This window comes from Hemiscyllium ocellatum, chromosome 4 (genome assembly GCF_020745735.1).
Source record: "Hemiscyllium ocellatum isolate sHemOce1 chromosome 4, sHemOce1.pat.X.cur, whole genome shotgun sequence".
NCBI classification, from domain to species: Eukaryota; Metazoa; Chordata; class Chondrichthyes; order Orectolobiformes; family Hemiscylliidae; genus Hemiscyllium; species Hemiscyllium ocellatum.
In genome coordinates, this window is record NC_083404.1 from 7,897,513 (window position 1) to 7,910,650 (window position 13,138).

Consider the following 13,138-nt stretch of genomic DNA (forward strand, 5'->3'; position numbering starts at 1 on the left):
GACAAAAATATTTGATTTAATGTCTCTCTTTTTCAGAAATCCTAAAGTTCTAGACAAGCAAGTAATTATTGTATTTTGAAATTATGCTCAACTCTGCAATTTGGTCACAGAATATATACTTTGCTTTTATTAACCATTTTCATCAGTATTCAATTTGAATGCAACAATGAAGAGTAGTTATTTTGGAAATGGAAACCGATGGCTGTTTCTCTGTGTGTTTGTTTGTGGAATAAACTTCAAAAATGTAGGCAAAAAAAATCCCGTAAGAACTGTGGATGCTGGAAATCAGAAACAAAAACACATCTCAGAAGGTCTGGCAGCCTCTGTGGACAGAAATCAGAGCTGACGTTTCAGGCCCAAGGACCCTTCCTCAGTACAGATGGTAGCGAGGAAAAGGATGTTTTTTGTACAGAAGGTGGGATGAGGGAGTAGATGATAAGGGGAGATAGAACTCCAAGAGAGAGGGAAACAGTTGGACAGACAAAGGAGTGGCGAAAGGTCAGTCAGATTGTTAGTGGCTGACAATGGGTTGGAGTGTGGTAGCAGCCCATGTGTGGTGTATGGGAGGGTAGGAGAAAGCACAGCAAAAGGTGCTCAAGCGCTCAAATTGTTGACCTCAATATTAGGTTCAGAAGGCTGAAGGGTTCCTAGGTGGAGATGTAAGTGTTGTTCTTCCAGTTTGTGCTGAGCTTTGCCGGAGCACTGTAGCAAGCCTGACACAGAGCTGGCCAGGGAACAGGGTGATGTTGAAGTGGCAGCAACTGGAAGCTCAGGGCCTTTGTTGCAGACAGAACGTTGGTGCTCTGTGAAGTGACCACCCAATCTGTGCCTCATTTCCTCAAAGTAGAGGAGACCACATTGTGAGCTGTGACTCTATTGTATTCCTCCATCCTGTCTTCTCTATACAAACCATTTCTTTTCCTATTCCCCCATCACTTGTGAGGAAGGGTCACTGGATCCGAAACGTTAACTTGATTTCTCTCCACGGATGTTGCTGGATCTGCTGAGGTTTTCCAGCAATTTCTGTTTTTGACTCAAAAATGTAGGGATGTGTTAACAATATTGTAAAAAAAAGCAAACAGATTGGACTGCTTCTAAAACCAGAAAGTATATTGTTATACGTGTTCTCATTTGAATTGAAGTAGATTCTGCATTTTGTTTGTTCCTCATTGAAGTAAAAGGATGTTACGTTGACACCATGTTTTATTTTTCCCCAGAAGTCTTCGATAAGTTTAATACAATGGCTTTAATTGATGGGCAGAAGGACCATGTGAGCCTAACAGTAGATAATGTCCATTTGGAATATGGTGTTGTATATGAATATGACAGTACAACTGGAACGAAATGTCATGTTCTGGAAAGAATGTGCGAGCCAAAGGGATTTTTCAACGTAACTACAAAGGTTTGAAAACTTTTGTAATGATTCATGTGTGGCTAAAATATGAAGCTTCTTCATCAAGAATTAACCTATCAACAACTGGTGTCAAAGATGGGCATATAAACAATAAGGCTATAAGATATAGGAGCAGAATTCGGCCATTTGGTCCTTTGAGTTTTCTCCACCATTTGGCAATGTTTCTCATCACCATTCTCCTGCATTCTCCCCATAACCTTTGATCCCCTTCCCAATCGAGAACCTATCTATCTCTGTCTCAAAGACAGTCAATGACTTGGCCTCCACAGCCCTCTGCAACTATATATATAGTGTGGTTGAGGGACAATCCTATTCTTTGCTTTTCTGGAAATTGGTACCCAACACTCACAGCTGTACAGATGCCTCACGTAATTGGCACAGCTTTTATAAGAATAATGGGGGAAATGGAAGGAATTACAGTGATGGAGAAAGCTGGGAACACGCGTCTGTCTGTGAACAGATTAAAAGGGCTGGCTTCATTACTTATTATGGAGAGTTCAGTGTTATGAGTTTACGATGATTTTTGTAGGTAGATTACCACCTGGCTTGAAATAATTTGCAAAGCACAGAAGTTTATTCGAGTGCAAGAATTGCTGGTTCAGTTCCTGAGAAGTGTAAAGGCAAGGTATCACTGGGTGTGTTTCCAGGCTGTATGACTCTGTAACTGTAGTTCAGAAGGAATTAACAATGCAGAAGGTTTATGTAGATGAGATGAATTGTGGTAACTCAGCAGAAAACATTTGACTGCATCCACTGGAACCACAAGTTCTGCCACCTGGAAAAATAAGGGTAGCAGATGTGTGGGAACAGCACCCCATTGCAAGTTCCCCTCTAAGCCACTCGACATCCTGACTTGGAGATATGTTGAAAATCACACAACACCAGGTTGTAATCCAGCAGATTTATTTGAAATTTTTGAGCGTTGACGAAGGAGCAGCGCTCTGAAAGCTTGTACTTTCAAATAAACCTGTTGGACTATAACCTGGTGCTGTGTGATTTTTAAGTTTGCCCATCCCAGTCCACAACGGCACATCCACGCCTTGGAAATATGTGTCAGTCCTTCGCTGTTGCTGAAATCCTGGAAGTGTCTTCCTCACAACACTGTGGGTGCCACTACACTGCAAGTGTTTAAAAAGGCAGCTCATATCTTCGGGGCAATTAAGGTCAGACAATAAATGGAGGACTCCCACATCCCCATGAATGAATACCAGAATGAAGCACTCATCCTTGGTCCCTCTAAGATGTGTTAGTCATGCAGCCACTCCAAGGGTCGATGCCTGTCTCTCCCAGCATTGACCTCAGGCTTCAGAAGTCACGGTCGTGCCTGGGTATCAGTGGTGCGTGCAGAAGAAAGAAATATCGACATTAAGTAAAGTGCTCATTCAGAGAGCGAGTGCAGACATGATGGGCAAAAAGGTCTCCTATTTCCTGTCACCAGTCTTGGATTCTGTAAGTAAACACTATGGGCACAGTGGTTAGCACTGCTGCCTCACAGCGCCTGAAGACCCGGGTTCAATTCCCGACTCAGGCGACTGACTGTGTGGAGTTTGCACGTTCTCCCCGTGTCTGCGTGGGTTTCCTCCGGGTGCTCCGGTTTCCTCCCACAGTCCAAAGATGTGCGGGTCAGGTGAATTGGCCATGCTAAATTGCCCATAGTGTTAGGTAAGGGGTAATGTAGGGGTATGGGTGGGTTTCGCTTCGGCGGGTCGGTGTGGACTTGTTGGGCCGAAGGGCCTGTTTCCACACTGTAAGTCTAATCTAATCTAATCTATGCAGAGAATCAGAGAGCTGGAGCTAATAATCAACTTCTGTAGTTCTGTTAAATGGTCACTGGACTTGAAACATTAACTCCACAGATGCTGTCAGACCTGTTGAGTTTCTCCAGCAATTTCTGTTTTTGCTGTCAATCAAGTAGTGTTTTCCCTGGGGCTCAGCTGTTTTAATACTGGGCTTTCAGCCAAACCCCATGACTAACATTTATCTGTTTGAAACATAATGTATAGAAGTAATGATATGCTGGGGAATTACAGAAATATTCCATGATTGAAAAAGTGAACAAGTGAAGCAATATTTGAGAAACGTGGGAATAATAAGTGGGCGGCACGGTGGTCAGCACTGCTGCCTCACAGCGCTTAGAGACCCGGGTTCAATTCCCACCTCAGGCGACTGTCTGTGTGGAGTTTGCATATTCTCCCTGTGTCTGCTTGGGTTTGCTCCAGTTTCCTCCCACAGTCCAAAAATGTGCAGGTTAGGCAAATTGGCCATGCTAAATTGCCCGTAGTGTTAGGTGAAGGGGAATGGGTCGGTGTGGACTTGTTGGGCCGTAGGGCCTGTTTCTACACTGTAAGTAATCTAATCTAATGTGGGAGTATTGGCATTAGTCATGGAAAGCTGAGAAATTAGATTAGATTAGATTACTTACAGTGTGGAAACAGGCCCTTCGGCCCAACAAGTCCACACCGACCCGCCGAAGCGCAACCCACCCATACCCCTTACCTAACACTACGGGCAATTTAGCATAGCCAATTCACCTGACCCGCACATCTTTGGACTGTGGGAGGAAACCGGAGCACCCGGAGGAAACCCACGCAGACACGGGGAGAACGTGCAAACTCCACACAGTCAGTCGCCTGAGGCGGGAATTGAACCCAGGTCCCTGGCGCTGTGAGGCAGCAATGCTAACCACGGTGCTACCGTGCCGCCCTCTAAATCACTGGACTGGAAATAATTTATTGTTACAATTCAATTTTATAATGTTACATTATGGCTTGGGGCTGCATCTACAAATGTAGAATAAAAGTAGAGTCTCATAGTGCATGTTCCGTTGTCTGCCTGTCAGGAAGCCTGTGCCGTTTGATTGTGAGAGATCAAAGGAGGGGTCAGATTGTTTTCTGCTGAAGAAGGTGCAAGATATTCATGATTTTTCTAACAATTTCCATGCTCAGACTGATAAACTTCCAGTTTACATTTGAAAGAACGACTTGCAAATTGATCACCATATTTTAGAATTTTTCTTGAAACAAATGACTAGAAACACTCGTCAAAAATACAAAGTTTTTCTTTCAGGCAACTTCTACTTTCAGCTCAGCGCTGATTTCACATCATTCAGCTGAGGTTGTCATTCCCTGATCTGCGAACCACACTCCTCCTCCTTCCCTCATTGTCAAAAGTAGGAAATCCCTCTAGCCTGAAATAATGCTGATCTGGCTAACATTGATGTCAATCCCTCTGCCTGTGCTGCTCGTAAACAAAGCTTTTTACTGTACTTCGTTACATGTGTCAATAAATCAATCCAGCAAATGGGCTGGAACTTGCAGATCCACCTCAAACTTGCCATTTATAAAGGTTCACAGAGTCTTGTAGCTCAGTGACAATGGATTGGCCTTTTATTATAATGATTAGAACACTCTGGAACATTTCAGAATCAACACTGAGTTCAACAATATCGTTGCAAAGCCTCCACTCCAAATCTTTTTGCATGTTTTGGTTTTGAACTTATTTTATACTTGTTTTTTGATTAAATATTGCAGCTGTTTGTAATACTGCCATTCATGCCTCCTTGCTCAGGAACTTGCAATTATTTTGTCATTTAGGAACACATAAAGAGCAGGAGGTCATTTGGCCCACCATTTAATGGAAGTATTGCTGATCTGTGACCTAACTCTACAATCCTGCCTTTGGCCCATATCTCTTAGTTTTTTTGTTAAGCAAAAGTATTATCTCCTGTGCTGTTGTAAATGTTATCTTTTGTGTTTACTGCTTTCCCCTCCCTTTCCCTTACTTAAACCATGTTACATTTCAGACTTTTCCAAGTTCTGATGAAAAGTCATCCAATTAACCGCTGCCATATCAAACCATTGTTACTGTTACAGCTTCCTTTTCTCTTCATTCTTATTTTGCAATGGCTTCCACATCACAAAGTAGTCAATACTTCAACTATGTTATATAGCACCAAAAGGCCGTAAGAAACAGAACAGGAGGAGGCTATTCAGCCCCTTGAACCTGCTCCTCCATTCAATCGAATCATGGCTGATCCGGCATTCCTTACATCCACTTTTCTGCCTTTCCATCTAACTCTTGATTCCTTTGTGGATTAAGAATCTAACGAACTCAGCGTTAAATATACAGCTCCCTGTGGCAAGGAGTTGCAAAGACACTTAACCCCCTGAGAGAAGAAATTCTTCCTCCCTTTTCGATTTTTGGAAACTAGCGATTTTTGGAGAAATTACAACCAACACATCCACCATCTCCGAGCTACCTCTTTTAGATTTGAGGATGTAAGCCATTAGGGCCAGGAATCGTAACTGCCTTTCGGCCCATTATTTTGTATAATTTGACTTTTTAGTAATAGGAATGATGATGGTACTTAATTCCTCCCCCGTAATCTTTAGTATTACTGCATCACTGTAAAGGCTGGTACAAAATGTCTATTTAAACTTGTCCATCTCCCCAGATTCATTTTCTGAGGGATCAGTATCCACTAAGATCTCTCTCTTCCCTTTTATATATTTTTAAAAAGCAATAATTGTCAGTTTCCTTTATTTCTTGCTAATTAACCCTCAGCTTATTTTTGCTGTCTTTACTGTTTACTCCTCCTTTGCTGAATTTTGAATTTATCCCAGTGTTTGGGGCTATAATTGACTTTAACCTTCTTATCTGCTTTCTCTTTCAATTTAATACTCTCCTTAATTGCCTTAATTAGCCACGGTTGGTTTATTCCTGTCTTGGAATCTTTCCTCCTTAGTGGGATGTGTTTTTGCTGAAAGTAATCAATGACCTCCTGAAACGTCTACCACTGCTTGCTTACAGTCATTCCTGCAAATCTGTCCGTCCAGTCCACTTTCATTAACCCTAAACCTATTTCATAGTAGTTCCCTTTATTTAAATTAAACACATTTGTTTCTGACCCAAGTTTCTCACTCTTGAACTGAATTTTAAATTCTGTCATGTTATAATCATTACTTCCTAGGGAAGCTTTTACTTTGAGGTCATTTATTAATGATTTGGAGATGCCGGTGTTGGACTGGGGTGTACAAAGTTAAAAATCACACAACACCAGGTTATAGTCCAACAGGTTTAATTGGAAGCACACTAGCTTTCGGAGTGATGCTTCTTCATCAGGTGGTAGTGGAGGGCAGAATTCTGTGTGTTAGGATTGAGCCCTCTACTACCACCTGATGAAGGAGCATCGCTCCGAAAGCTAGTGTGCTTCTAATTAAACCTGTTGGACTATAACCTGGTGTTGTGTGATTTTTAACTTAGTCATTTATTAAATCTGCCTCGTTACCCACTACCATATCCAAGGTTGATTCCATGACATATTGCTTTTAGAAACTATCCCTAATATATTCTATGAAATTCGTTGTCATAGCTACCCTTTCCAATTTGATTAACCCAATCAACATGAAGATTAAAGTCGCCCATAATTACTGCCCTTTTTTCCAAGCTCCTATTATTTGTTGATTTACAGCCTTTCCAACAGTGTGGCTATTGTTTGACAGTCTGCATCCTACTCCTACCACTGTCTTTTTTCCCTTCGTGTTTCTTTATCTCTGCCCAGAATGGACTCTACATCATCTGAGCCTAGGTCATCCCTCACAAACGTCCTCATCTTGTTTCTTATTATCAGCGCTACTCATTACCTTTTCCATCTGTCTTGACTTTGCAAGAGGTCAAGTATCATTGAATGTTATGTTCCCAGTTTTAATCTCCTTGTAACCATGTTTCTGTAATGGCTATGAGTTCATATTCATTTGCAGTGCCTTGATTTGTACTCTCAGTTCATCTATCCTTTGTGAATGCTCCATGCATTAAGATACAAAGCCTTTAGGTTTGTTGTATATTGAAGTTTCTCAACACGTTTATGGCTCCTTAGTCCAAAATGGTATTTACACATTCTGTCCCTTCTTTTTAATTTCTGGCAACAATCAACCCCATCACTTATCAACCATCCTACCTTCTCCTCTACCTCTGATGTTAGAATTCCCCACACCCACCTCTTGCTATTTAGTTGAAAGCCCTATAAATAGCCCTAGTTGTGCAATTTCCCTTAGAACAGCTCATTCCCTCTCTAGTAATGGAGCTAATATCCAATGAATTCAAAAATAAAAACCACAAAAATTGTGGATGCTAGGAACCAGAAACAAATAAACTGAAATTGCTGACAAAGCTCGGCAGGTCTGTCAGTATCTGTGGAGAGAAATCAGAATTAATGTTTCGTATACAGGTACCCCTCCTCAGAACTGATGGTAGGTAGGAAAAAGTTGGTTTTATGCAGAAGTTAGGAAGCAGGGGTGGGGTGGGAGGGGGAAGGGGGTTAAGGAGTAAATGAGAGATAGGGACAGGACCAGAGAGAGAGAAGAACAGTTGGGCAAACATAGGGTAGATAACAGTCAGCCTCAGAGGATGAATAGCTGCTAATGGGGGCTGTTAGTGGCTAACAATGGATTGTGTGTAATAGCAGACCGCGTGATAACAAGGCCCGGTGTGTGGGCGTTGGGGTAAGGTTGGTGCTTCTAAAATTGTTGAACTTGATATTAAGTCCAGAAAGCCGCACAGTTTCCAAGGGGAAAATGAAGTGCTGTTTTTCCAGCTTGCGCTGAGCTTCACTGGAGCACTGCAGCAAACCTGAGGCAGAGGTGTTGGTCAGGGAACAGGGGTGGGGTGTTGAAGTGGCAGCCCTGCTCAGCATGGGCAACAAATGCTGGCCAACCAGTGGTGCCCATGTCTCATGAGTGAATAAAAAAACCTTACAAGCAATGACCAAAAAAGGCAAGCAAAAAGCACCTCTCCTCCTCTGGGATGCCGGGAAGGTGTGGGTGCACTGATGTGTTTTTTTCTCACTGTACTGGTTTGTGGGATAAGAAAATCTCACTTGTTCAGGATCATTGGAAATGTTCTGTTCTTTTATCTCAAGGCTTTAACATGTTGCATGCAATTTAGTTAGATAGGTCTTCCTTCATTCCTCAGTTTGGAATGAGCTCCAAATTTCAGTTTAGAATAGAATCCCTACAGTATGGAAACAGGCCCTTTGGTCTAACAAGTCCACACCAACCCTCTGAAGAGTATTCTACCCGTTCCCCTACCCTGACTAATGCACCTAACCAACACATCCCTGAATACTATGGGCAGTTTCCCATGGCCAATTCACCTGACCCGCATATCTTTAGATTGTGGGAGGAAACCGGAATACCCGGAGGAAACCCACGCAGACGCTGGGAGAATGTGTCAACTCCACACAGACAGTCGCCCGAGGCTGGAAACAAACCCGGGTCCCTGGCGCTGTGAGGTAGCAGTGCTTACCACTGAGTCATCACGCTGCCTTGAATTTGCTGCCTTGTTCTATTCCTCTAACAGATCCTTGAATGTTTGGCTGAGAATGATGAGCAGTTTGTGGAACATTGCAGCAAACTAAGCTGCTTCGATGAATCAACACCTCCCGAGCTCCGTTCTAGATTCAGCGTGATGCGCAGTGAGAAGCTTGAGCAAATTAATCGAAGGATCACAAATTACAAGAAGGTACGTAGTTATTTGAGGTGCTGAGATTTCAAGGAATTAGCTCCCACCTGCGTGGAGACAGACATCCCATGGAGAACTTAATAAAAACCCAACCAATTTAATGATGATGGTGTCTGTGCTAAAATGTACTGTGGAGGCATTGGACTGTGGTGGACAAAGTCAGAAGGAAAAAGTGAGGACTGCAGATGCTGGAGAGTCAGAGTTGAAAAGTTAGCTGCTGGAAAAGCTCACCAGGTCAGGCAGCATCTGAGGAGCAGGAGAGTCAATGTTTTCCTGGCATAAGCCCTGCACATTCCTGATGAAGAACTTATGCCCGAAATGTTGACTCTCCTGCTCCTCAGATGCTGCCTGACCTGGTATGCTTTATCAGTGCCACACTTTTCGACTTGGACAAAGGTCAAATGCAAGGTTATAGTCCAACTGGTTTATTTAAAATCACAAGCTTTCGGAGTGCTGCTCCTTCGCCAGCTGAAGCTCTGAAACCTCATGATTTTGGACTATAACTTGGTGTTGTTTGACGTCTGACTAAAGTTCACTGATCTTGGATGTGTCTACCAATTCATATTATTTTGTAACTGTTTGAATCCTAATGCAGGTACAATCATCATCTCATCCTAAATCTCAATGCTAACATTAATTATAAAATGATGGTTCGTAATTGTTTATCTGCAATAAACAACAATTCTGCTCACCACATTGCAGGAGGGATGTGGAGGCTTTGAACAGAGTGCAGAATAGTACGGGTGTCATTAATCAACAAATTAATCATCCTTTTGCATTGAGGAAGAGATATAGCAAATCAAAAGATGCAGGTGTTTAAAAGACTCCCTCTGGGCTTCCCTCAATGCAACATAGATGTCAATACATGGGCAACTCTCATTCAGAATTAACTGACTTGGAGGAAACTCCTGTATAAAGGGATATAATTCTTTAAGAACATCTGTAGACAAGAGGAAATACAGAAAAGGAACTGGAGAAAGGAATGTCTCTAATCTCCAAGTCAAGATCTTCATACTTTAATACCATAGAAATGATGAGGTCAGAAGTCAGGCGACACCAGGTTATAGTCCGACAGGTTTGTTTGAAATTGCAAGCTTTCAGAGCGCTGCTCCTTCGTCAGGTGACCTGACTACTTCTGACCTTGTCCACCCCAGTCCAATACCAGCACCTCCACGGTATAGAAATGATGAAGATATTTCCTTTACAAAGGAGTTTTCAACGCAGTCTTCATTTTTTTTATGATTTGCTGGTGTGGGTGTTGGACTGGAGTGTACAAAGTTAAAAATCACACAACACCAGGTTATAACCTGTGTGATTTTTAATTTCTATTTTTACCCTTACTTTTATTAAATGTATTTGGATTGACATTAACATAGCTTTTTTTTTGCTGTTGTATCAGTCGGTATCCTTTGTGACTGTGACCATATTTTCGGTTTAGTTTTCACGTGTTCTGAAAAACCGAGCCTGGCCAACCTTCAAACAAGCCAAGTCCAAGATTTTTCCATTGCACAGCAGTGATTTCTGCCCGACCAATTGTCACTTAAACGTGATGGAAGTGTCGTACCCAAAAAATGTTGCATCATTGGGCAGTGCGTTTGGTGTACACCTGGACAGTCGGAGACAGCTCAGCAACGATATCAACCCCCAACGATTAGACTGTGGTATGACCTCTTTCATTGGCTCTGCTGAAAATAAATAATGGAAGTTCAAATGGGTCAATTCAAAACTAGCAGATGTGCAAGCTACATACTTATTTACTGAACAAACATGAAAGGGCATATTTTATCTACAGTCTGACATCTAATATTCTTGTGTGATGATAATGCCAATGTAGCAGCATCAAAGATAATGGCTAAATTGGTTGTGGTGTTTTCTTGAAATCATTCATCTGGTTTAAGGGCAATAGCTTAAATGGTAGAGCGTACTTTTCATGTAAGAGGTGATAGGGAAATTAGTGGCAGAGTGTTTCTAGACTTGTAATCCAGCAGCCTCAGGCTAATACTCTTGAAGTGTAAGTTCAAATTTTGTCACAACATGTGGGGAAGTTTGAATTCAGTGAATTAAGTGTGTAGTTGAAAGCTAGTTTCAGGAATAGTGATCAGGAATCACTCATTTGTAACGACAAAGACACGAGGGAAGAGCTGGTCAGAGTTGAGAGACAATGGCCTAGTGGTATTATCGTTGAACTGTTAATCCGGAGACACAGATAATGCTCTGGGGACCTGGGTTTGAATCCTTCCACAGCAGAGGGTAGAATTTGAATTCAATAAATATCTGGAATTAAGAGTCTAATGATGACCATGAATCCATTGTCTGACTGTCAGAAAAACCCATCTGGTTCACCAATGCCCTTTAGAGAAGGGACTTAGCATCCTTACCCGATCTGGCCTACATGTGACTCCAGAACCACAGTATCGTGGTTGGCTCTTAACTGCCTTCTGGGTAATTAGGGATGGACAGTAAATGCTGGCCTAGCCAGCGATGCCCTCATCCCATGAGTGAATAAAAAATAGAGTTGATTGGAAGGGGAATTGGTGGAGCAGCAATGGTAGGAATTTCTGGGGATAATTCAAGAAACACAGGAGAAATGCATCCCCAAGAAGAAGAAATATAAGGCAATTGTATCTGACAAGGGAAATGAGGGAGAGCATGAATAAAATAACAAATCTGCCTCTAATCAGATCAATGTATTCACAATTGACACGTCGAGGACTGATCTTGAGGTGAGATCAGTCGGAGAGAGTGAAGTGAAGCAGCTTCTGAAAGAATCAGAGCATCAGATCTGTTGCCCTGGTAGCACTCAGATTCAGAATGAAATGAAGGTGATTTGTCTGGAGTTTACCTTCCTGATGGGACTTCTTCTTTCAGAATCGAAGTCTTTCACCCAATGACAGCTCGTGTGTCCGACATGAAAACAAAATTAACAAGATGAGCATTGGTCTTAATCGAAGTGAGTCTGGAGAATTATTAATGGAAAATATGGATATGGCAGTTGAACTTAATAAACTTTTTGCATCAGTCTTCACTGTAGAAGAATTCTAGGCCTAGCTATAATATCAAGAAGTGGAATTGAGAGAGGAACTCAACATGACAAAACTCACATTACAGGGAAGTGGGACTGAGGATATTGTTGGGACTATAAGCTGACAAATGCTTTGGATCCTGAAAGAAGTGGCCAGTGAGATAGTTGATAGTTTTAACCCTCTCAAGTTCCATTGAAGACTCCATTAGATTGGCAAATGATAAATCTAACTGCTTTGTTAAAAACTGAGGGAGACAGAAAGCTGGAAACTAATGGCCAATGAGCTATAACATAGGTAACAGGGGAAATGTAAGAACTTATATATGAAAGAAGTTATAGCTGACCACTTTGATACGTTCACAGGAATCAGGCAGTGTCAACATGGTTTTGTGAAAGGAAAATTCTATTTAATCAATTTATTGGCGTTCTTTGAAGACCTAATGTGCTGGGGGGGGGGGGGGGGGATTTGGTGGATATACTCTACTTAGATTTCCAGAAGACATTTGATGAAATGCCCCATAAAAGGATAGTGAGGAAAATAAAATTTTACGGTGTAGGGTGTAGCATATGAGCATGGATGGAGGAATGGGTGGCTACCAGGATAACAGGCTAACAGGTTGGTATAATCAGGTCTTTTTCAGTTGTGTAAGGTGTAAGGCGTGGTATGTCCCAGTGAATTGGTGCTAGGATCTCAATTGTTCACAATTTATAAAAGTGTCATTGATGCAGGGATGGAAAGAAAGTTGCCAAAATTGCTGAAGTTCAGTGTTCCACTTGTTTTTGAATCTTTATGCTTTAGGGAAGTTTTTGAGATGAGTTAGTAATAGGTCACAATCTAACTTGGCTTATCAGGAGGAAGCTAAGGTAAATGATGGGCTCTTTGCTTCGTTAAAGAAGATATTGCATGTTCTTCCCTTCGCTGGGGTAGGCCAGATTGCAGAATCACTCCTTTTGTGAGATAATAGACATTTACTGACTGATCTTTGATGAAAGGTTTGGCAGATTCCTACATGTAGATGTTTTTATAATTCACTTTGATGGTCTTTCAATCCTAGAGCACAAAATAACCCATACAAGAAGCTAACACCATCTACTAGCAAAAGAATTCTTACTGTATTAGGATAACAGAGGCAAGTAGTTATATTTAAGGGTTTTGCAGCACTCATTGGTAATGTCACCTAATG

At 41.8% G+C, this 13,138-nt stretch overlaps 1 protein-coding gene across 1 annotated transcript in view; it reads left to right on the forward strand.

The window, feature by feature from the left end:
* prex2 (phosphatidylinositol-3,4,5-trisphosphate-dependent Rac exchange factor 2) overlaps positions 1-13,138 on the forward strand; it is a 358,894-nt gene that overhangs the window by 172,929 nt on the left and 172,827 nt on the right. The window contains exons 22-24 of the mRNA XM_060824113.1: positions 1,218-1,402; positions 8,771-8,932; positions 10,371-10,593. Of these exons, the coding sequence (XP_060680096.1) occupies positions 1,218-1,402; positions 8,771-8,932; positions 10,371-10,593 (570 nt within the window). The remainder of the gene's footprint in view (positions 1-1,217; positions 1,403-8,770; positions 8,933-10,370; positions 10,594-13,138) is intronic.